This window comes from Camelus bactrianus, chromosome 10, assembly GCF_048773025.1.
Source record: "Camelus bactrianus isolate YW-2024 breed Bactrian camel chromosome 10, ASM4877302v1, whole genome shotgun sequence".
Classification (NCBI taxonomy): Eukaryota; Metazoa; Chordata; class Mammalia; order Artiodactyla; family Camelidae; genus Camelus; species Camelus bactrianus.
The window spans coordinates 4689748-4714375 of NC_133548.1; the positions used below are offsets into that span (position 1 = coordinate 4689748).

Here is a 24628-nt window from a genome sequence, read left to right on the forward strand (position 1 = left end):
GCCAGTCTGTGCTCTCAGGGACAATGGGACAGAATGGTTCTGATCAGCCGGGGTACACAGCTCAGCTCTAAGAAGTCCAACAAGAACTGAGGCCTCCTGGCCACCAGCCATGAGATGGACATTAGAAGTGGATCCTCCAGCCTCAGTCAGGCCTTCAGTGACCAAAGTCCCAGCCAGGAGCTTGGCTATAACCTTGGAACACACTCAGAGCCAGAACCACCCAGTTAAGCCACTCCTAATTCCTGATGCCCCACTACAAAAGTCTGTTTGCTGGTTCAGGCTGCCAAGGTTTACGGTACTTTGTTACACAGCAATAGACGACCACTGCACACGGCCTGGACAAAAGGTAGCAAACCTGTCGCATCCTCACGTCTGCTCCAGTGGGTGTCCGCCTGTGTCTACAGGATCCAGCCACTGAGTTCTTCCCACGCAGTGCCACCACCGCCCTCAGCACCGGCACCCATCTGCTACCCCTGGTCCAGGAGCCCCGCCAGTGCAGGAACGGGGTCTGTCCTCCCAGGAGTATCCCCAAGACCTGGCACAGAGCCAGCAGGCAGCACTCGGTCAGTGAATAAACTGCCCCTCACCTGTTCCTGCAGGGGACGTTCCCACAGGTAAAGCATCATGGCAGCGGGGGGGGGGGGTGCTGTTAAGCTGCCCAGAGAGCTCTGAAAGCAATTACCAACAAGGAAAAACTGCTTTCCATCCATTCATTCATTCAGCCTATTTTACTGAGCACCTACTACGTGTGAGGCCCTCTGGCAAGCTGGGAATGCTGTGAACACATGCCTGGCCCTGCACCTGCCTCCCAGACACAGAGCTGCATAAGGACAGGGAGCAGAGAATAATCCATAGCCCCGTCAGCGCCTTGGGTCTTAGGTCCACAAGCCCTTATCTGCAGTTGTAAAACCCAAAACACTCTGTTACTCATTGTGTGGCAACACTTGGACGCCAAGGTGGGGCCCTTTCCAGCCGTTTCCATCCCACGTAGAGTGAACAGTCTACATCTCCCTATAAAATAGATGCAGGTGCCACCCCAAACCCTGCCCAGGTGTGACATCAGATGTGGCCTGTGCACTCTGCTACTGATCTCAGCTCTGAAAAGTCCTGAATGCCTCAAGCCCCAGGGTTACAGGTACGAGACCACAGGTCTGAGTTAAGAAGGATCCTCCAAGGCCCCGCTGGGACTGGCCCAGATCCCAGAAGGGTGGCACTTACCGGAGCGAGCCATCCAGGTTGGCACGGTGGATGAAGCTGAGCTTGGCGTCGGCCCAGTAGAGCTTCTGCTCCTCCAGGTCGATGGTCAGCCCGTTGGGCCAGTAAATGTCCGAGTCCACGATGATTTTCCGGGTGCTGCCGTCCATCCCCGCCCGCTCGATCCGGGGTGTCTCACCCCAATCTGTCCAGTACATGTACCTAGGAAAGGGGGCAGAGGCATGAGGACAGAAGCTAGCACAGATCTGCTTTTGGTTTGTTTTCTGCCTATACAAATGCAAGTGTTTGAAACAGATACCATGAATTTGCCCTAAAACCTCCCTGCAGAGACAACCACCATGCCTGGGATGTTGTTACTTCTGATTTGCTAAGCAGTTAGTAATATACTAATTTTCAAAGTTGGATAATCAAATATGCTGTTTCAACCTGTTCTCATTTAGCGATATAGTCTGGGTACCTGCTTCTTTTTACTGATAGAAATCTTCCTTGTTCCTTTAGTAGCAATAGAGTACTGTAAATAATTTAAGTGATTCCACGTTGGACGTCTGAGTTGCTTCCGAAATTTTTGCTACCATGCAAATGCTGTAAATGAACTTCTAAAAGTCAATTAAAGCATGTAGAATCAAATATTACTCAGTGCTAAAAAGAAATTAACTATTATACCATGAAAAGACAGGGAGGAATATTAAATGCATATTAAATTACTAAGTGAAAGAAGCCAACGTGAAAAGGCTACATACTATGATTCCGGGGTATGATGCCCTGTTGAAGGTAAAACTACGGAGACAGTAACAAGGCTGGGGGAGGCCAGGGGAGGGGAGGGAGGAGGCGGTGGAGCACAAAGGATTTGTAGGGCAGCGAAATGATTCTGCCGGCTGCTAGAATGGTGGGTACATGACATTAAATCTTTGTCAGAAGTCACCAATTAAACATGGGCATATGGGAACTCTCTGTACATTCCCCTCCATTTTGCTGTGAACCTAAAGCTGCTTAAAAAAAAAAAAGTCTATTAAAAACAACACGTCGGTGAGGTATACACTGAAACGTAAGTTACTCCTGAGTGGGTTTGTGGGTGATTCAGCTCTGTTTAACCATGTTCTCAGAGTTTCCAGTGAGAAACCACCACCTCCTTAGAGGCTTCCTTATTTGACATCCCACCATGTGAGCAGAGACAATACACAGTATCATCAGGCATCCAGGGTGACGGGTTCAAACCCTACTGGTGCCAGCTCTCCAGGAGGGGCCCCCGCACGGTGTCCCTAGAGTCTGGGTGTGGCTCTCCAGTGGAAGAGGGGGTACCTCACTAGCCTGGAGGATCCGAGCCCCTAGGGCTCCCATCCCAGCAGCTGTGGACAAGTCACAGGACACCAGTGTCTCTCCGCAAAGAAGGGGGACAGTGCCTGGATTTACCTTTGAGGACCACCTTCCCAACTCAAAGTTCATGAAACTCTTCAGGTGTGTGGTCACCCCGACTCCCATCTCCTGGGGTGGGCAAGGATCAGCCTTGAACAATAAGCAAATCCCATTACCCTTAGCCTCGGTGACTGCTTTAAAGACAGGCAGCCAGTTCACGCTCGGCCAGTGGGAGTTGGCCCAGAACTCCGACGGGGAGGGAGCCACCTATGCCACGGTGGGCAGGCCTGCCGGGAGCACAGACGGTAGAGGCAGGGCCATAGACATCGTGTGAGTGAGAACAGTGTCACTTCTCAGAAGTCCTGGATTCGTGGGCCCTCAAGCTGCTTGTATTCCCGGTCAACTCTCCCCACCCACACCTCCCCCTCCCCCGCTCTTGGCCTCCACATCTTCAGAGGCTCATCCCTTTCAGCAAACCCTGAGCTGCCATCCATCAGAGATCAGCGGAGCCATCAGGGACACGGGAGAACAAGCTCAGCCTCGCCCATGGGGGGTCTCTGTTCAGCGGGTGAGGGAAAGTGATACACACACAGCTGCCACTCCCCCCCGACGGGAGCACTGTGGCCCAGGAGCTGCGGGTACCCGAGGGCCACCCCAAGTTGTGGGGCCATGCAGCCTTCCCGGGGGGTGTCACTTGGAGCTGGTGCCATGGCCACTTGCTGGAGGGGCTGTGACAAGATGAATGAGAATGAGTTTGTGCGGGGATGGGGGGGTCCGAGGGGCCAACCATACCCAGCTGTTGTCACCATGCTCCCCTCTCAGCCCCTGTGGGACAGAGAAGAGAGCACAGTTCATCGGAACACCTCTCCAAAAAGCCTCTTAACCGCTCCTTTTCATCTAGTGACAACGCAGGGAAAGCGGGAATCACGATCCCCATCGGACAGGTGAGAAAACCGAAGCTCAGAAGGACTGTGCTGCCCCAGGTCACATGTTCGGGGGCACAGCCTGGTTCTCCACTTGAGGCCAGAGTCTGGCCACCCTCTGACTCACCCCTTGGCCAGGAGGCCAGGGTGCTAGTGGGTTTCCCAGCAGCCCGAGGCTCGCAGGTGCTGTGGGCCAGCTCGGCAAAGGCTCCCGCCCGCCTGGTGCAGACGCCTTTTTCCCTGTGCTTTTCCCACCCCCGGTGGCCTGGAAACAGCCCAGCCCTCCTGCCGGCTGCCCAGAAGGTATCAGGAGAATAAATCTCAGAGCCATCTAATCATGCCCTCCCCGAATGCTCCACTGCGGCCAACAGGGAAGGCTGGAGAGTGTGAAGGCTCAGGACCTCCACGAGGAGCATAATTCAAATTCCTTCCCCCGGGTTTCATAACAGAGGCCGGCTGGTTTCCTTAAATGGGGAATTTGTGAGCTGCCCCGTTCCCAGAGCCCAGCTGGCGTGAAGGAGCTCGTGCAGAGCCTTGAACACTGCCACAGGCCCGGCCAAATTCCACGGAGGAAAATCAACTTCAAAGGAAAAGCCCTGCAACCTGGTGTCCACGCGGAGGGCAGAGGCTGCGGCTGCAGCTGTGTGTTATTTTAGGGAAGGGCCATTCTACATTTTAAAGAGGAGGCTGGGTTTCAGCCTGTCTTTAACTTGAGACCCAGGAGCCACTGCTGCCCCTCGTGGGCTGGTGCAGGCCTGGGTCACCCCACCCCTGCCCCGCCAGTGCTGGTTGGATGTCTTCCTGGCCCCAGGTCCTCTGGGTCTGAGGGTCCTTCCCAGGGCCCACTCTGCCCCCAACGAGTGCACCTGGTGCTGGGAGCGGAGGGGCCCCCCCAGCCTGGCCTGGACACCTGCTCTTTGCCACCCACATGGCTGAAACTGACCAGGTCCAGTCCCTGGGGTCCGTGGGCCCTCCCAGCTGTGGGGCTCCTGGTCATGTGTACACTGAGGTGGACATTCAGGCTGAGAACCTTCCCCCCGAAGACATCTGGGGCAGTAACCTCCCATCCGAGGGAGCCCAGTCATGATGCAGAAAGGCTGCATCACAAGAAGACGCGAGGAGCCGGCAGAGGCTCCACCGGGGCTGGGAGGATGCACTGCTGCTCCTCGCAGCCTTGTGTCTGTGGCCAGGACAGACTATGAAAAGCACTGTCTCTGCTTTCAGGACAGCAGTCCTGCCCCCAGGACTCACTCAAACTTCTGCCAGGGGCCACTATTCAGGCCAGTATTTGGCGAGAGGGGGATGCTGCCCATGGCCCCTGTGCACTGGCCTGGAGCCCCTGACCTGAGCAACATGGGGACAGAGCAGGCACTGCTAACTTCAACCACACTCACAAACTCAGGACCCCAGTCTAGCTCTCACCTGCATCCTGTCTGGGAGTGGGACACTCACCACCACCATTCTCCCTCCATCACACTTCAGATCATTACTGGGGAAGGGGGCTTGTGGGGAGGGGCTGGGCCCTCAGAAACCCTGCCCAGGGCACCAACACCAAAGTCAACTCTGCCCTGGGGGCAGGGGTGTGATCCCAGCAAGATCTGGGGGGAGAATTCAGAGGAAAGATCGGAAAAGATTTCAAACATTTAATACGAAAAGCCAGGGACTGATGAACTCTTTTGGATGGGAAAGTCAACCTAGATGCAAGCACCAAGCCCCTCCCAACCAAGCACCAAGTACCTCTCAACCAAGCACCTCCCAAATACCTCCCAGCCAAGCACCTCCTGAGTACCTCCCAACCAAGTGCCAAGTTCCTTCTAACCAACATGGCAAAAGGCCATGAGGAAGAAAAAAGAGTCATCAGAGCAGGGATGTAGAGCCCACAGTTCAGGTGGAGGCGGCATTTTTCATACAACAACAGCTAACATTTATTGAAGCCACTGACTAGTCTTGGTGTTTTCTGCATGACATGTGACATGGTCACAACCCTGTACAGATGGGGACACTGAGGCACAGAGCAGCACTGTGCCATCCTTGCTTCTAGTCTTTCTCCCCAACCCACATCCAAGTACCAGCAAATCCAGGTGGTTCCACCTTCAAAACAGATGCCAAGTCTACTCACCCTCAGCCTGCCTGTTCCTCCCCCCGACCCAGGTGCCCACTGTCTACTGCCAGGATCACAGTAAGAGCGGCCCACAGAGCTCCCAGCTCCCGCCCCAAAGTCTACTCTCACTCCAACAGCCAGAGACCCCCTAAGCATGAGTCAGACCCAGCGACGACTCCACTCCAAGCCCGCCTGCCCCTCCACTACTCCGTTCTGCCCACCCCCTCACTCCACTCCCACTCCTGCAACAGCCCAGAGCCTTCACGTGGGCTGTGCCCTCTGCCTGGAACACTCTTCCTCCAGGTGGCCATGTGGCTCTTGCCCACCTCTGCTTCAGGTCCCTGTCCAAACAACACCAAGAGACATTCCCAGGCTCCCGACCTGCAGCAGGAAGCCCCTGGCCTCGCCCTCCCTGTGCCGGGGTCTGTTTTATCCTCCTCTGGGGCACACACCGCTCTCGTTCATGGTCTTCTCCCCACAGTGCATCTCAGGGGGTTTCCCTCAGCCTCTCCCACTGCTGACATATGCCCCTCTTAGCCAGCAGGACTCAGCCACATCAGGAAGACGTGGACCTCCTGGAAGATGGTTAGTGATCCACTGCAGCCGGCGTGGCAGAGGCCTGAGAGAGGGACAGGCCCACCAGCAGCACAGGGACCCTCCTGGAAGGTCAGCCTGGCCCTCCGCAGCTGAGGCTGCTCAGCCCTCTTGGAGATAGGTAAGGAGGGCCTACAGATAAGCCACTGCCTGGCAGGATCCCCCCAGGACACAAGGGCTGGGGCGCTCCTCAGTGGTGGGGGCACCAGGCTCATCTGGCCTGACCTCAGCAAGTCAGCTCCTGGGGCAGTAAATTCCATCCATCCACCCCTAGTGCGTGTGTAACAGGCACAACATGAGTACGCACAGGTGCACACACAGGCACACTGGAACACACACACACATACGCATGCACACACACACGCCCACAACCTCCCAGCCCCACACCTTCCTGCACACGCGCACGCGCACACACACACACGCGCGTGCTCAATCCAGGAGCTCCGGAAAGCACCAGCTCTTCCCCCGACACCAAACGCCGGGCTAGCGCACCTTCTCAGTCAGCATGCCAAGAAGCCACACATAAGGAGGCTCACTCCACCACCAGAGCGCCCCCTTCACCCAGCCTGCTCCCCGAGCCACCCACAAACAGCCCTGGCCCTCATCCCACCCACCCCGGGGCGGGCTGACAGGACCCCTCAGCCCGGCTGCAGGCCGCACAGCCAGTGTCACCCCCGAAGGCAGGGGAGGGCACTGCCAGGGGCAACAGCAAGTTGTGGCATCAGGACCGGAACCCAGGGTCCTACTGTGTTTCTGTTCAAGATGCCTGACAGCCGCTAAGAGTGTGTCGTTCCCAGGCTGCGGGAGGAGGGGCTGAAGGGCTGAGGGGTGACTGAGCCAACAGCTCTCACACTCAGAAAAGTCTGCAGTGAGCCTGGCCTGGCTGGCTGGGCAGTGATGCCGGCCCTCACCCCGCCATCGCTCCATCCCAGCCTTCCACTGTGCAAATTTTCTCAGCGTTACCGCCACTCATGAAACCCCACCTGGAACTCGTGGTGGGCCCTGTGTCTTCGTGGGTCACGGCCAGCTCAGCCAGACTGGGAAGCAGAGAGGGGCAGAGGGCTTCCGCAAGAGACCAGAGAAACAATCCCACAGCAAGGTCTATTTCTGGACAAGGAGTTCCACTTTTTCCACCCGTTTTCAGCTAACACAGTCATCAAGGAGGTGAAAGGTACACGTTTGAACTGTCAGACTGCCTGCACCTCCTTGGACACCGTCCCACACACAACCGAGATGTTTAACGATTCAAATCCACAGCCAAGCACATCTGTTGCCTCAGATGCCACAAATTCAAAAAAGAAACATGACTTCAGGGTATCAAGGGGCAATTGTTCCCAAAAACAAATGTGAAAGGTGAATTCATTTTACGATTCCCGAGTTGTCTCTGAAAAAGGAACTTGGGCTCAAGTAAATTCAAGAGTGAAACCAGGACCCCACCCACCCCTACCCAGGAGGAAAGGCACCGGGTTTACCCGTGAGCGGGGTCCAGGGCGATGGCCCGCGGCTGGTCGAGGTCCTGCCAGAAAAGGACTTTTCGGGACGTGCCATTGAGATTGGCCACCTCGATGCGATTGGTCTCCGAGTCTGTCCAGTACAGCTTCTTGCCGACCCAGTCGCAGGCCAGGCCGTCAGGCGACACCAGGCCCGAAATAACCACATTCTGCACGGCAGCCCCCGTCTGGTTCAGGTAGGTCTGCTTGATGGCCTCCTCGCTCACATCCGTCCAGTACACAGCTCCCTTGGAGAACTGGAAATCCACGGCGGCTGCGTCCTCCAGGCCGCTGACCACGATGGTGGACTCCAACTTGACTCCACCGGCATCCACCAGCCGCACGTCCCGGCGGTTGGCAAACAGGAGGAGCGGCGAGGCTGTGGGAGCAGAAGAAAACCGTGAGCCACAGGCCACACAGCCCAGGATGGGGGCTGTGAGCACGGATCACTCCCAGCACCCACCTGGCTTCTGGCTCCTTCCTCCCACTGCCCAGCCACCACAGGAAGGGCACTCAGGCAGGTCCCAGCCACCCATTTAGAGGCTCTTCCAATGCAGCAGACAGTGCTGTTGTTAGAAATCACTGAGGGCTACTGTTGGTCCCACCCAGGCCCAAGTGACTCCTCCTGCCATGCCTACCACCTTGCCCACGGATGCCAAGACGAGGCCGCACTGGTCCTCCGGGGCTGCAGAGGGGTTGTATCCACTTTGTCAGCCTGAGGAGGTCTCGAGGACACAGCCCTGGCCATGCTGCCTGGCAGAGGCCCAGCTGGGACGTGAAGCCCACACCAGAGAAAGTTCAGGATTCCTTTATAATCCGTGGACCACTGCCTGAGCTCAGGCCCCTTTCGGGGACCATGCCCTCCGTTTCCCACTCTGGGACACCATCACTCAGCTCAAACCTCTTCAGCAGCTCCTTGTGTGGCTCAGAGTAAGGCAGATGGCCAGGGCGCATGCCTGGCTCAAATCCCGGCCCCTCCTCTGCAGGATGGGAGGACACATGGGGAGTCGAGGTCAGGACCGTCCACGGTCCACCCCTCCCAACTTGGCCATCAGTACATTGGGTCTACAATTATTTGTGGCAGGAAGGGACACTGTAAAAATCAAACAATGGGATGTTACAGTTACATCTGAGTTGGCATTCTGACCTCTTGCAAGGAGGAAATGGCCACTAAAGAACACCTGTCCTAGACTCTCACCCCTCCCTGTCCTAAGCATCATCAGGCTGACAGCTCTCTGCAGGTCACACACAGCACACGGAGCTGGGTGGGCTCCTCTCTGAGCCTCCTGGGCCTTCTGCACACAGGCCTGGGCTGTGATGACAGTATGCCTATTTTACAGAAGGGAGGACAAGGCCTCAAAAGGAGCTGAGTTCAACAGCACACCAGAGGCCTCCACACTCTGGAACACTTATAGTTTGTAAAAATGTCACTTTTCTGTGTATACATTTCAATTAAAAGTTTTTTATTAAAAATAGAAGTTTCCCCATTTTCCCAACTGCTACAGTATGTTGAGGGCCCCAGGGAGCCTGGCACTCCAGGAGGGTTCACCAGCCCATCTAAGGAGGCCCTGGCCCGCCCAGGGCCCACACATGGCAGCTGCTCCATAAATGCACTTCATGCTCCTCACCCAGCCTATAGCACCTCAACCTCAAGACAGTGAGTTACCTCTGCCCTGCAAGAGCTGAGAAGGAAAGGGGGAAGCTGCCCAGAAGGGTAGGGGTCTCACCGCCAGCCAGAGGCTCTGGAGACAGTGACACCCACCTCCAGAGACCTGGCCAGCAGTCAGGTGACATCTGAGGGCTGGACGCCAGCCGGTAGGAGAGGACAGTGGGAGGCGGGTGATGCTCAGGATCAGGGAGGGTGCAGACTTTGGAGGAAAATTTGTGAGGATCACAGGCCTTCCCAGGAAGAGTTGCGTGTGAGATCTGGAGGCCCGCAAAACACGGCAGCAGAGCCACCGCAAACGGACACCCCACGGCACATGCGAGGCCACGGGTGCTCCCAGAGCACATGCCTGTTCACGGTCGCCAGGGCCTCCGGGCCACCGGCGCAGGGACAACCAGTCATGCCGCCCTGCCTGTGAGGGATCCGGTGCCCAGGCTCCTGAGATTCCCCTTGGCAAGGTGGCCTAGCACATACCCCCTCGTCCAGCGAAGGCAGGACCCACCAGGTGTTCCTAACCTCCCGGGGGTCACAGCCCTCTGAAAAGCTGACCGATCCTCTCCCCAGAAACAGACACAGGTGCACACACCAAGGCCCTGTGACATCCCCCTACCAGGGTGGGCCTGCCTTCAGCCTGGGAACCCCTGCCAAGGCCAGCAGGGCGGACACTGACTTCACTCGCTACTCTAAATTGGCATCTCTGGGCGACGATGCAAGGGACCACCTCAGGAGCGGGCAAGTGCACCCCTGCCATGGGTATTCAAGTGGCAGCTGGTGACCGCAGTGAGGGACCAAACTCACCTGGCATGAGCATCAACATGTAGACGGCCCCACGGACAAGGAGTCTTGGATGCGAGGCTTTCCAGCCCCGAGGGGAAGCACTTTGGAGGGAGGTCTCCAGGGTCGAGTTATCAGCCCCAACTGTTGGCCAGAAACCCAGTGAACCTCTCCCAGCAGCAAAAATCCCAGGGGGCCGGGGCACCCGGGCTGGGGAGAGACGGGGGAGGCTCGTGGAAGCTGCCCCAGGCACAAAAAATCCTACTTCTGCTCTGTTCTTTCTCCCCGAACTGGAAAGACCACATTTTCACCAGTTTACACTCTGGGCAGTTCAGGTGCACCCTTCAAAGGCTGCAGATGAGGAGGGAAGATTTCAACTTCCTGTGCTTTTCCCAAAGGGCGGGCACAGCCGGGGCGGGCAGGCTCTCCCCGGGAGGAGCCGCTTCTGCTTCGAAGACCTTTAGAAGCCACCACACACTCCATCCCCAAGTTTTTCCAGGCACTCATTTCACTCTCCCATCACCTGGGGAACTCGTAATGAGGGGGGAGCCTCTCAGGGTGAGGGCTGCCTGACTGATGTGGCCCCAAGTCTACCAGGGTCCCAGGTGCCCTGGCTTATCCAGGAGATGTGGCCTTCTCGGGGCCCAGGGTGTTCCACGGGGAGGGGAGAGGCTGGGGGATGCAAGCAGGAGCAGAGGAGCCAGGTGAGGGACAGGCAGGCAGAGAGGTGCGCCGGGCTGAGACCCGGGCAGGACTGGCCAGTGGGCAGGTGGCAGGGTGCCATGCAGCACATGCCAGCCTGGCTGGGACCTGCGACCAGAGCAAGAACTCACCCTCATGTCCTGTAACAGGAGGGGGAAAAGACAATAAGCAACACACATGATGGGTAAGGTGGTGCAGTCAGTGCCTTGGAACATCAGTGCTGTGGTTTGGAAAAACAGAGCCGGGTAAAGGGTTTGGGAGTGAGGCTGCAGTTTCACATAAGATGGTCAGGAAGGTCTCACTGAAAAAGTGACACTTCGGCAAAGACCTGAATGGGGCGAGAGAGGGCAGGAGGGAGGGCATCCATGGCAGTGAATAGCCTGTGCAAAGGTCCTGAGGTGAAGCATGCAGGAGGCAGCAGATGCTGGTCCCATGTGCTCCTTCCCCAGGGGACGTGCCCATGTGCTCAAGACCCTGAAGGTCAGAGTCTCAGCTGTATAGGGAGGAGACTGCAGCTCTTGGAAAGGTGCCTTGACCTGCCCCAGGTCACTCCAGGGATGATCTCTTGACAGGTGGCCCAAGCTTTTGAGGCAGTGAGAAGAAGGAACAAGGCAGAGGAGGAAGAGGAGCAGAGGACAGGCTGAGAGCTGGCCCATTGGCCCGGCCACCACCACATTCCAGGACCCCTGCGAGGGGTCACCTGGCAGCCACAGATGCAAGAACAACCCTTTCAGAAAATTCTGTGGCATCTGGTATTAAGGACCATAAAACGTTCAAACCTTCCTCGGGGATCAGCCTCCCAGGACTTTATCCCAAGGAACACCTGAAGGAAGGAAAAGGTCCTAGACACAATATTTGCTGCAGCCTTCCTTACAATAAGAAAAAATAAACAAAGCATCTCCAACGTCAGGGTAACTAGACTGCTCTCTCAGGAGGAAGTTGTGCCCATTAAAGCAATAAGAAATGACGAAAATGACCACAGCAACATCAGAAAATGCATCAGACGTGTCAAGTCAACCCACACACACACAATGCACTTTAAACCCTGACTTGTGCCGGAGTTGCAGGCATGAGAAATTGTCAGGTGGGACAAAGGTTGAAAAGAAGACCAGACAATGAAAGATGACTTAGTTGAGTCTCTGGATAAATACAATTTAAATATTTTAACCTCAAATTCCATTTACATTGTTATGACATTATGTGTGCAAGTATTTTTTTTCAGAACCACGTAGGGCACACAGACCAGAGTGGCCCTCCAAGTGAGAGCCCCAGAGCCAGCCCCGGGGACCAGGGCCTCCCTGACCTCACAATGTCCTGTCTGTGAAATGGGGGTAATCTCTGCACCCCGACATCGGAGACTGCGAGCCTTAAACAGAGCAGTTCATACAAAGCCCCAGGCCAGCAGCAGCACATTTTAGGCAGGCAGTCAACACCAGCCAGGGCAGTAATTAATTACATGTTTCCTTCATCCAGTCCTGGGCCAGCTCTGAGTCCTGAACTCAGACTTGGAGGCCTGGTCTCCAGTTGTGAGATTTGGGGCAAGACTTTTCATCTCCACTCTGAGCCTGTTTCCTCATCTGTCCAGAGGGAAAGGGTAACAAGTTAAAAGGCACCGCTGGCTGCTGTGGGCTGCTGTGCAGAGCAGGCTGGCAGATCCTCAAAAAGTCACACATCTAGCTGTCATGTGACCAAGCAATTCCACTCCGAGGCACGTACCCCAAAGAACTGAAAACAGGGACTCAAATAAATCCTTGTCCACGCGTGTTCACAGCGGTATTTTTGTCACAATTGCCAAACAGGTAGAGTCAGCCAAAATGTCTATCAACAGATGAATGGGTTAACACAATGTGCCCTGTCCACACAGTGAAGTATTATTCAGCCGTATAGAGGAGCGAAGCACTGACGCCCACCACAACGTGGGAGCGCCTTGAAAACATGCTCAGTTAAAGAAGCCAGACACAAAGGGCCACAGAGCACAGGATTCCAGTCCCATGAAGTGTCCCAAGTAGGCGAATCCATAAAGATAGACAGACAACAGATCAGTGGTGGCCAGGGGCTGGAGGGAGGGAACAAGGCGGAACATTCCAATGGGGGCAGGGTTTCCCATAGGATGTTGGAATGTTCTGGAACTAGACAGTGGTGGCTACACAACATTGTGAATATACTAAAGGCCGCTGGATTATTCACTTTAAAATGGTTAATTTTATGTTCTGTGAATTTCACATCAATAACAAATAATTTTTTAAAGGCACTGCTGCGCCCAAGCCCGCTGAATTCCCCCGGTGACATTCTCCCTTCACCTGGCTTCCCAGGGGCTTCCGCGGGTGCGGACAAGCCTCTCTGTGACCCTGGTGCGTGCAGCCCCTTCTCAGCACGGCGCTCCAGACACACACAGGTCCTGTGGGTTCTCCGCAGCTCCCTGCCTGGGGAGGGCGAGCAGACCACTCCCACCGCCCTTAGCCCAGCAGTGTCAGGAAAAGGCCACTCTTTCCCCCTCCTGGCTTGGGTACCAGGACCTGTGATTAACGTGCAACCCCCACCACAGTAGAACCAGGAGCCTGAAAATCCCAGCGCCAACAATCCCATTTTAACCCATGTAAGCACATCCAGTATTTATATATAGAATTCAGAGCAGATGTCTGGGCTTCCATTCCCATAGTCTGTATTTTACACCGTTCACATGGTTACACTAAACACAACCCAGCTCCCGGTAATCCAATCCTCCGCCACCACCCCAAAATAAGCAGCGTTTTCAGTACGTGCCTTATTGATATTCACCAAGCGTTACATGGCTCATTGGAGCGGGCTGGGGCCTGGGCACAAACTGTGGACTTATCAGTCAGGAACGGTTCTTTGTCCCATGCCAGCCCCACGGGGAAGACCAAGAAACGGAAGACAACATGGGGCCACGTTCAAGGAGCCTACGGTGCAGTTGGGCAGGACACACATTATACACAACGCACACACGTGCACTTAAACAACTATCTAAGCAAGAAGAAAAGGCAGATGACTGACATGGACAGGAGGTGTCTGGAGCCTGGAGGAGCATGAGCTGTCGGGTAAACCTGGCAGGCTTCCTGGAAGAGGAAAAGCTGGCTGTGGGTGGCCCTGGCAGGCTTCCTGGAGGAGGGAGACCAGGGACTTGAAGGATGAACACAACTTAGCGAATGCCAAGCATGCTGAGGCCTGACACCAAGATGCAGCTTTGCGCTCAAGTTAATTAATTCTGCCCACAACTTTCCTGACGCCAAACGGCTCTGCCTGCCTGAGCGTCTCAAACTGGGTACTCACTACCCTCCTGTGTACCTCTCATACCCGCGTCCCCAGGGACAGGAGTTCCTCCTCGCCACCCTGGCCAGGTGCTACCCCTCCGCCATGCCTGGTCTGCTCCCGAGTACCCACTGTTACCTACCTGTCCAGCCCTGCACCACACTCCGGGCCTGAGCAGCCCGACTGCTGACTCCTAATTCACATCTTTCAGGATGCCCTGGACCCACTACGTCCCCTTACACCTTATACAGCCAGCTCCCCAAGTTCCACAAGATCTGCTGGGGTTTTTTATGGCATTCTTTTTAAAGTTTTTACAATATGAAAAAAGCGAAAATGTCGAAGCTTAGCTGGCAGGACAGAGAGCTGTACAATGGTGCTCACTGCTCTATTATGGTGCAAAAGCCTGGTTTTACTGGTGCATTAAATTATGGTGGGAGAAGGACGGAGGGGACGGCTGCACAAATAATGAGAACGGACGTCATGCTATTGAACTGGACACTTTAAAGTGGTCGGGATGGTAAATTTTAAGTTACGTGTATTTTCAACACAATTCAAAATAATACTATAAATAAGCAAAACTGACGGTGTAGTGATGCTGTACAATATTGTAAGCCACTGGAATGACCCGGGACTAAGCTATAGCCTTCACTCGTGATTTTGATTTTAAATGTTGGCTGGTCATTAAAGCATGTCTGCTACACTCTGCTTATGCATTCATTGAAGCCAGCATAGACTCATCTATTCCTGTTTCTTAAAATAGGTTAAGAGCTAATATTCGCACTTACTTCAATGTCCAAATGTTCCCTAGGTCTGGCCAGTGAGAATCCCTTTACACTGGCTCTTGTGTCCTCTTGGCACATACTCTCCGTCCCTTAAGGATTTCTCTACTTTCTTTCTGGGACATCGGAGTTCCAGGCTCTTGTGTATTTCTCCCTGTCCCAGCCTGAGAATCGGCCTTTTCTCAAAGAGCCCTGGTTCCTTTCAGTGGAGAGTGATCCTTAGAAGCCAAGACCTGGGTGCTGGGTGTGCTCAGTGCTCCTGGGAGTCACTGCTTCTGAGCTGCCTCAGCAGACAGAGCTGGGAAACAGGAACACAGTGTATCCTCCTCATTCAGATTCCACCTGGAGAGTCGCCCACTTGCTCAACGCTCAGGAGTTTTTATGACCTTACGAACGCTCAGGAGTTCCGTGATCATTCCCGGACACACACATGCATAGAGTGGCGGGGAAACGGAGTCACCCAACACATCGGTTCCCAGCCGAGGCAGAACCGGCCAGCTCTGCCTTCCTGTCTCAGCTCACACTGTGAACGAGTGTCCTCTCCAAGGTCTAGTTAGCGCTGCAATGTTCACATTTCTTTGCTTTTCACGGGTGATTTCCCTGTTGGAAACAGCCCCGGGAACAGGGCTGAGGTGCTACTAGTGCTCAGACGGCAGTGCTGCGGCGTGTGTACGGAGGAAATGTATGTTACATGAGCTGAAGGCACCGCTGGTTGTGGGTTCAGTGTGAATGAATCAACAATACGTATTAAAGTAGGCATCTTTAAACAGAAACATCAGGGGGGAGGGCATAGCTCAAGTGGCAGAGCTCATGCCCAGCATGCACGAGGTCCTGGGTTCAATCCCCAGCACTTCCACTAAAAATAAATAAACAGATAGCACCCCCGCAAAAAAAAAAAAAAAAAAGAACAGAAACATCAAACAAGGTTGTGTATTGATTGGTAGATGAAAATGTGACCAAAGGCTCCAGGGAATCCAACCCTGTATCTTCCCGAGGACCAGTGTTCAGTCTTTGCTCATTTGGTGTATGTGGTGAGTTGATGGTGAGTTGACAGGACGGGACTCCTGTAAATTAAGAATATCCACTATGTGTATATACGTACACACTTATACACACACATCCACCATATTTCTCTATTTCTGTGTGTGTGTGTGTGTGTGTGTACACGTGGTAAAAATCCACGAGTTCACAGAACTTGCAATGTTAAACATTTTCTCAGGGTACCTTCTAATCTCCACTCTTTCTATGTTTGTCAGTACCTTCTTCAAAGTGGAAACACGGCTTTTGTGATGGTCAATATATTTACGTATTCACTCAGTATCACCAACTCCCAACCACTCCTGTAGCCTCTGTTGGCCTGCCCCCTGCCACCCCACCTCCCCCAGGCCGTGCTCCCACTGGCAGGCACCTCCTCATGGCACACCGCCATCACCTCACCTCCGTGGATGCCAGGCACCATCACGTCTGCACCAGGAAAAGGAAGGGGAAAACAATACTGGGGATCATGTTGAATCTACAGGTCATCTGGGGGGACCGTCCCGATGAGACTGTCTTCCTATCCATCAACATTTATTTAGGTCTTCTTAAGTGTCTCCACAAATTTGTATTTATTTTTGCACACAATCTTGCCCATTGTTTCCTAGATACAATCTCAGGTGCTCCAAATAAAATGCAAACCATTAAAAAAAATAAACTACCATGACAATAACAGAGAGAGATTGCAAAGTTCCCATGAATCTTATGATGAAACAGGAAACATCACAGACACTTGGGTTTGGAGTGGAGCAAAGCCTCCCCCAACCCTCAGGCAGGAAGGTTCTATTTCCCCTCCACAGGAAAATGGGTGAGAAGTGCTGATCTGGCTGAAATGATGGGGACCGAGGAGAAACCTGTGCGGTCCCCTAAAGTGCAAGAGAACTAGCCTCCCCAGCTCTGACTTCAGAATCATTCAGCCCCTCCTCCCCAAGTGCCACATGAGAACCCCATGCTGGTCTGCCCAGAATGAAGCTCAGACACCTTAAATGTCTGGACACGGTCATTGCTGGTTTAGCAGCATTCTCAGCAGTCACACATCAGCTCCTCATGGAACTTTCCTAATTAAGGCAGAAGAAATATTCAACACCCAGGCTCACTTTTATGTGGGCAGTTCCTCGAAGCCAGGGGCCTCCCTGCCCCACATTTCCATCCCTGGCACTCGGCTCACCAAGGCCTTTGCATCCTGTGCCCACGTGAACCCTCGTGCAAAGACAAGGACCACAATTCCAGCCAGAGAACCCTGTGTTTTATGGCTGGCTTCTACCCAGCTAAGACAGGCTCAAATGGGGGACACCATCGTGCTGTCTAAACCTCTACAGGAGAGATGACGTTTACAACAGTAATAAAGTCTTAGGTTTCCTTTAACTAAACAGATGTTCTGCCTGAGAAAGCTGAGCCCAAGTGGAATCCTTGATACCACCTCTGGATGCCCAAGAATGAGTCTACTTCCTGGCTCTCACCTTGGCTGAATTATCATAACCCCCTCCAAAGACTCCCCCATCCATCCATCTATCTATCCGTCCATCCATCCACCCATCTCAGGACCCACTGAGCCAGGGAACACCCTCAAATTCCTCTGTTGGTTCTTTCAACCTGGCATCAGGCCCCGAGGCTCACCTGCACAGACCAACTCCCACCAGAGCAGACCCCACCCTCTCCACCCTCATGCCTTTAGCTGTTCCCTCTCCCCAAACCCTCCCAGGTCACTACACCTGGCCCAGGTGAAAACCTGGGTCCTCCAAAGCCGCCCAGTTTGCTCCACTTTCCCTGAGTGTGTTGTCTGGACCCTGACCAGGAGGGGCCCACACCCTACTCCCCAGGGTGGGGTGGGGGTGCCACCCACAGGGCCCCACGCAGAGCACGGCCAGCCGCCGAAGGGGCTGCTGTCAGAGGGCCCCCCTCCGCCTTCCCCACTCCGGGCACTGTCACAATGATCAACTAACTGAGCGCGAGTTGCTGATACTTGCATAAAAATAATGAACACACACCACACTGTGCTTCAGTCTGTCACAGACGTAGCCACGGTTGGCAGATGACTGTAAGCCATCCTGAAGGACAGCCTGCCTCCTTCCAAAGCAAGGCTGCTCAGGTTATAAAGAGCTTTTACACGACCACGAGGGTGGGGGCGTTCAGAAGAGACAAAACTATAATGTGCCTCCTGGGGTGGGTGGGGGGGCACAGGTGAAGGCTGGGAAGTGGCTGGAGGAAACTTCCGGAACACTGGAAGTTCTCTGCCTGACCTGGGCTAACACGCGGAGCTGTGGACATTCATCAGACTGCTTTCCCGAGGTTTGAGCACATCGCTGGGTGCAGAGCAAAGGCCGTCACTGCTCATCCCCCCTTCCCTGTCCCAGCCCAGCCACGTGGTTGGCACCCTGCTCCCCACACTCACCCTGCACCTGCCCGGCTCCCGGGGCCTCTCCGCCTGCTGCCCCCATCCACACACTCCCCCCGGGACCTTCAGCCGGGCCTGGGCTCCCAACACAGCTGGGAAAGCATCCTCTCCCTTCCACCTCGGTCACACACACACGCACGCACCGCACGCACGCACGCTCCACGCACACCCCTATAGGAAGGTGGTAATTAACCCCGGGGCCCAGGCAAGCTTCCTGAGCAGTGACCACATTTCAAAGGTCAGGGAAGCAGGTGAACAGGAGATGCTCAGGGGTAGGTTCTTGGCGGGGGGTGGAGCAGGAAAGAAGAAATCAGTTGCAAAAGATAAAAAGAAAATAAGATAGCTTATTTTAGATACCTTAGAGCACAAAGAAACTTAGGACATGGGCCTCCCGATAAACAGAGAGATGGGCTGGAGAGGGCCTGCTGTCCCCTGCATGGGGGGCTAGGGCCCTGACGCAGGCCACTAAGGTCCTGCCTGGGGCACGTGGGAGGACACTCTGGCCGTGCCGAGGACCGGACTGAACCTCCATCCCAGGAAGAGCCCAGGCTCGGCCGCTCTGGAAGGCCTAGGGAACGACCGAAGGCCCAGGACTTGACCCAGGCCCGGTGCCTGCCAGAGGGGCCCCTGGGCGCCAATGAGGGCAGCCCACCGCTCCCAAGGGCCATTCCAAAGGTCCTGACCCTGACCCAGCTGACCTGGGCCTGTTCCAGGAATGACTGTGTGGCCCTAATTTTCACCCAGCAGAGGGTCACCCCCAGCCCAGGACATCACATTGTCATTGAATCCCCATCTTGCAAGTGCTGACACCCAGTGCCCAGTCCCCAGCAGAACACCCAAGGGGGACAGCAGACCCCAGGGGGCCAGGCAGAGGGAGGAAGCAGCATTTACTGCCGCAGGCGTGCTCACCACCCTCCACCTCTGCCCAGCTTAGACTCTTGACCTGCTGCTGAGGGAGGGGCGAGCTTATCTTTTTTTTAAGCAGATAAGGCATCTGAGGCTCAGACCATCACCAAGGCCGCGCAGAAAGCAAGTGGCAGGGGTCGGGGGAGCCCTGAGCCTGAGCTGGGCTTTTCCCTCCACTGCCTCCCACTGTGCCACATCACCCTGCGGGCTCTAGCCTCTGAATCTATTTGAGGGGACAAATCCCAAAAGCAATCGAGTACCTCAAAGAACGTAAAAGTCGACAAATCCTACCAAATCCCCTGATGAGAGTGGCCGGGGGCTTTCTCTGACCTTGCGCCGGCTCAGCCCACACACTCAGGGGAGAGTGAGGACCACTGCCCAGAGGTGACAACTTGAAGAAGCCACATCAAAGTGAGGGTGACAATAAAGAACAGTGCTGGAGATGTCATGTGTCACTTTGGGCACAACCCGGCTCATGCAACAGTCATCACCCTCTCTTCCCAACCTGTAAAGGGTGCCCAGGTTGAGGGGGACACAGCCAGGCACGTGACCACCATTCTAAAGGCTCTGAGAAGTCCTGCAGTGAGGAAACTAGTTCTCTTCCTACATCCCAGGATTTGTTGTCTGATGTATCTGATCATGAACATTTTTCAGTCTTGACCCAGAGGACACATTTGGAAAAACCCTAGATCCTGGAATCTCAGCTCAGCACCCTGGCTTCCAGCCCCCGCCAGCCGCCTCCCCCACCCCTCACACACAAGGAGACTGATGTCCACCGAGGCCCAGGCTCCCTGGGGCCTCTATGTCCCCCTCTCCCCACACACGCAGCTGCTGCAGAGACCCCTCCGGCCGTGGCCAGTGGCTGCCAGCCTCTATGGGGGCGCTTTGTCCATCTGAGGAAATCATTTAGAACAAACCACTCGAGACACAGATGACCCAGCAGTCTCCAAGGCACTGGCCCACACCCCATAGCCAACAGTGTAGAACAAGTGACCCAGCTGACCAGGACCCCCAGGCCGGTGGTCATGTCTGGCCCAGAAGCTCACTGAGCCCCCAGGGCTGCTTCACAACCAGCGTCTGGCGTCCAGTCCAAACAGCAGTGAGGGGAGGACACATCCCGTGCTGGGGCCGGTCACCAGAGACAAATGGCCTCTTCCAAAACCCAGCTGGTTACCGGAGCCCACTGGTGGTGGACGCCACGGTCTAGTTAGGGAACTGTGTACAGTGGACATTTTCCTGGGAGGGAAAGTACCTCCCTCTGAAAGCCATTTCCCCCGTAATTATGTTTTAATTGCGCAAATACTCCACCGCAGTGGCCCTGCAGGTGCTGACGGGGGTTGGGGGGCTGGAAGCAGAGGCCCAGGAGCCTGAGAAAGAAGGAAACAGGCAGCGAGGGCTCACCAATGGGCACCTCTGTCCCTCCCTCCCACACACGCACACACACACACCCACACACGCACACACGCACACACGCATGCACATGCACTCACTCTGCAAGCTCTAATCTAGCGGCTGTGGAATGTTACCCACTCGGTGATACCTAGGACAAATTTTTAGGGAATATGACATTTGATTTATGTCTGCAAATGTGCGTCTTCACTAATTAGAAGGTTTAGGGCAGAGCAAGGGAAAAATATGTATTTCAGAGTCCCAGTTTGACTTGCCAGAAACCAGCCCATTACTAACATTCTTATTTTCGACAAAATATAGCATTCTGATTACATACCATTTTGGTTCCATGGCTCCTGGCCTGCCAGGCTTCCAGAAGTGGCCCAAGGCCACGGCAAAGATGGAGAGACAGTCCCGGGATGGGGACTGACTTGGGCCCTGGGGCTGCATCTGCCTGTCCATTCAGGTGGTTTCAACCGAAGTCCCAAGGCCCCAGCTTTAACAGGCTCCAGGTGGCCACCCCTAGGTTCATGCAGGAGTGGGGATCTGAGGGCGCCGCCCTCTTCAGGCCTCAGTTTCCTCGTCTGTTATATGAGGAGAGTGAGGTCTGGGCCGAGGGCTCCGCGCTATGCTTATTTAAATGCACTGGGGGCTCTTCAGTCAACTTCCTTTGCAGAGGAAAAGAAAACACTTTTGTAATTCGAATAGCAATTAAGAGGTAGGCACTGGAGCCTCAGCCCACCCACCTTAGTCCCTGCGAGATCCCCAGCAAGTTCCTCAGCCCCCCAGCCTCAGCTCCCTCATCTGTATAACGGGGGTCACGGTAGTACCCAGCCCCCAGAGAGGCCGGAAGAGTTAAATGAATCAATGAGCATCTCTCAGAACCTGTCTGGTACTCTGTGAACATGCAATTAGGGTTACCTATTTTTATCTGTTAAGTCTAGAGATTTGTATCTCAGGTGATCTAAGGCAGGATACATCAATCAAAAAATAAAGATTTTCAGTAAATGCACACCCCGAATAAAGTGATCCCACAGAGATGGCTTTTAATGGAAACCAGTACCAGAAATGCCCTGGGTGCAAGCTTTCAGGGTCTCTTAGCTGTCCTTGAAAAGCAACCAGGGAGGCACTTCTGAGGGTTCTGTGAGTGGGGGGTGTGGGGGGGTGTGGGGGGTGTGGGGGTGTGGGGGGTGTGCACGTGTGCGTGCGTGGGTGTACGTGGTTCACAGCTCCCCCGAGAAGCACACACACACCTTGGGTCTCAAGTAACGAAGTGACAGGCCAAGCAGCCAAGGAGCACCTGAGGTCCCCTGGGCTCTGGTGATGTCCACCAGGTTCTACCTGGCTCTCCAGCCGACTCTGCACATGCTCTGTGCCCTGGAGACCCACCCTTGGCGCGGGACCGGTCGGTATATGATGCAAGAAAGACAAAAGGAAGAAGAAAGGGGTCGGATCAACTCCTGGGGACAGAAAGGGCACCAAGTCCCAGGGTGCACAACCACGACGCAGACACCAGAACCAAGCACCAGGCCACTCAGCAAACTCAAGGACTGGGGACGAAGGTGCAGGCTGCAGGGCCTCTAAGTCACAACCCTCAAGTCACCCAACCAGGCTGCCAGGCCCCCGACAGTCAGCCAGGGCCCCTCACCAGGTTGGCACTGAGGTGGGGGAAGGGGGGCCCCCTCCCGCTCCCCCCTGCCCACTGGCGAGGAAGGCGGTGTCCCCCGTGTGGTTACAGAGACCTCATTGTTCTGCCCTGCAGAGAGGAAACTGGAGAGCTGAGCTCAGGATGCATTTTGGAATTGGCAGAAAAGAACATCTGGAAAAGGAAACGCGCTTCAGAAACAAACACACCTTCCTTTGTACCGGCTCTTACTTTCTTTGAGTAGCTGCAAAATCATAATCATAACCAAGATGTGCCAAACTGACCATCACTCTACAAAATCTCCTTTTTATGGTGCAAAATGGGGAGGCTCTGTTTTCAAATGATCTGCTGTTCCTGGAAAAAAGCAGTCACCGGGCTGCCGAGGCCCACAGGCCGCCCTAGGAGCCAAACAGGGCCCTCGGGCCCAGGACATCTCTGTCCCGGAAGGAAGGGGACAGACGGAAACCATCAGATGAAAGAAAACTCCAACCTCTTGTTGCCCTCAACCCCACCCTGGTCCCTGCTGAAGCCTCTCAGGGCACTGACATTCTCGGAGGAGCTGGCGGGTCCCAGTTCCAAATAGCTATGCACATTTGGGGGCCCCCTATAAAGTTCAGCCCCGAGAGTCCACACTGATTACCTTGGGAACCAAGCTAAGCATCAGGTGTGAGGGGTCATAAACGTGGAGAAGCCCACAGCGAGGGCTTTTCAGGGCCCCCGCAGAGCTCTTCCAGCATGCTGGGGACCCTGCAGACAGGTACATAAAGATGAAAAGGAATTCGCCAGATAGAAAACCTGGAAAAGGCAACCTGGCCTCTCTCTCTCAGTCACTGCTCTTGGATGCCACCTGTCTCCCCACGTCAGACCACCCTTTCTGAGTCACATCATGTGTACCCGATATCCCTTAGTCCTCCCAGGAGGTGAGGCTGCTGTCACCCCATTTTACAGGCAAAGAGACTGAGGCACGAGGGGACCAGGTAACCGGACCAAAGTCACTCTCAGCCAATCAGTGATGAGAGATCAAAGATCTCAGGTCCTCTCCACAGCACCTGAAATTCATTCATTTTACCTAACAGGGTAATCAAATGACCCCAGAGCTCTCTGCGAAAGGGCTGGAATCTGGAACAGCATCCAGACAGGGGCGGACCACCCCCCGAAGGGCTGCCGTGACCCTTCCAGGAGGAGCGTGGCCCCTCGGCCTCTGTCTGGGTCCCCTCAGGACTGTGGCCTCGTGCGTTCCAGGACGAACCCTCTGTCTTCAGGCAGCAGACGCACACCACAGCCTGGCGGTCCTGGCGGCTTCTTCCTGGGCAGAGAGCAGGGCCCAGGAAGCAGGACCCTGCTCTGGAGGGGTAGCCCAGCCAGGCTGGGAGTCACAGTCCCTCCTGCTCATCTCTGGGGCTCCCACCCCTGGTACCCACCTGCCAGGCGGGGCAGGGAAGAGAACCATCCCTGTGCCTCCACCTACGGGATGGGACCTACCATGCGCTGAGGCCATGTAGTAACCCAAGAGCCCAGCTCCATGCTCCCCTGGGGACCCTCCTCACAGGGACACTGTGGGCTCTGTGGGGGCCTCAGGGCTTCTAAGTGTGGAGCTACAGGTCTCCGGTCTGATGGAGCCCGATGCTCCTGTCACACACTGAGCCTTGAGTCTGGGGGTGGAGGGAGGGAGCGCCTGCTCCTCCCTGGGTCACTCCACAAACTCATGTCTCCACTCTGAGCCTCAGCAGTGACCACGAGATGAGGCTGGCCTCCCTGCCTCCAGGGCTGGTTAAAGGAGTGGAGGAATAACCCTCCAGAAGGCAAACACTTCTGGAAGAGAAGCCAGCATGCTTTCCCGAGAGAGGGACTGATCCAGAGGAAGCCAGAGCCGAGGCAGCACCCCTGGGCAGCAGGCACAGCCCTCTCCTCCCGTACAGCTGCTGCTGGCCGACAATCAGGTCTCTGGACCGGCCTGGGCCAGCTGTGAGGATGCAGCCCCATCTGCCTGTGCTCATCCTACTCCAGGGGCCTGGTTCTGTGCTGTGTGCACAGGAATAAGTCCACACACACCTGCCAGAGGCTTAAATTACTCCTGGGCCAGAGGCAACAATGGGGTCAGGAGAACCTGGACCCTTCCTGGCCAAGGAGGCAGGTCCACTTGGGCAGGTGCAGAGAGCAGGTGCGGAGGGAGGGCCGGGAGCTCGGGGCGGCAGGCTCCGCTCCCATCCTGCGGGCTGCAGCGGACAGAGAGGTGGGCTCCACCCTCCATGGTACAGATGCAGGATCTGCAGAGCAGCACCTCAGTAAAATGTGGAGTTCCTGCTGGGCACAGGACCCGGTCAGCCGCCAGGGGAAAGGCGCTGCCCATTCGTGTCCCAGAGCGGAAAGCTGCAGGGAGCGGGGACCTCA

The 24628-nt window shown here is 55.3% G+C and overlaps 1 protein-coding gene across 5 annotated transcripts in view; it reads right to left on the reverse strand.

Moving 5' to 3' along the window:
- Positions 1-24628, reverse strand: part of LRP5 (LDL receptor related protein 5) — a 113001-nt gene that overhangs the window by 62977 nt on the left and 25396 nt on the right. For 4 of the 5 annotated variants that reach the window (XM_010956755.3, XM_045517938.2, XM_074371603.1 and 1 more), the window contains exons 2-3: positions 7659-8055; positions 1219-1416 (exon numbers count right to left, since the gene is read on the reverse strand). In XM_010956755.3, coding sequence (XP_010955057.3) covers positions 1219-1416; positions 7659-8055 — 595 coding nt within the window. Of the gene's footprint in view, positions 1-1218; positions 1417-7658; positions 8056-10140; positions 10175-24628 lie in introns of those variants that run through there. The other variant, XM_074371605.1, reaches the window with a different exon arrangement.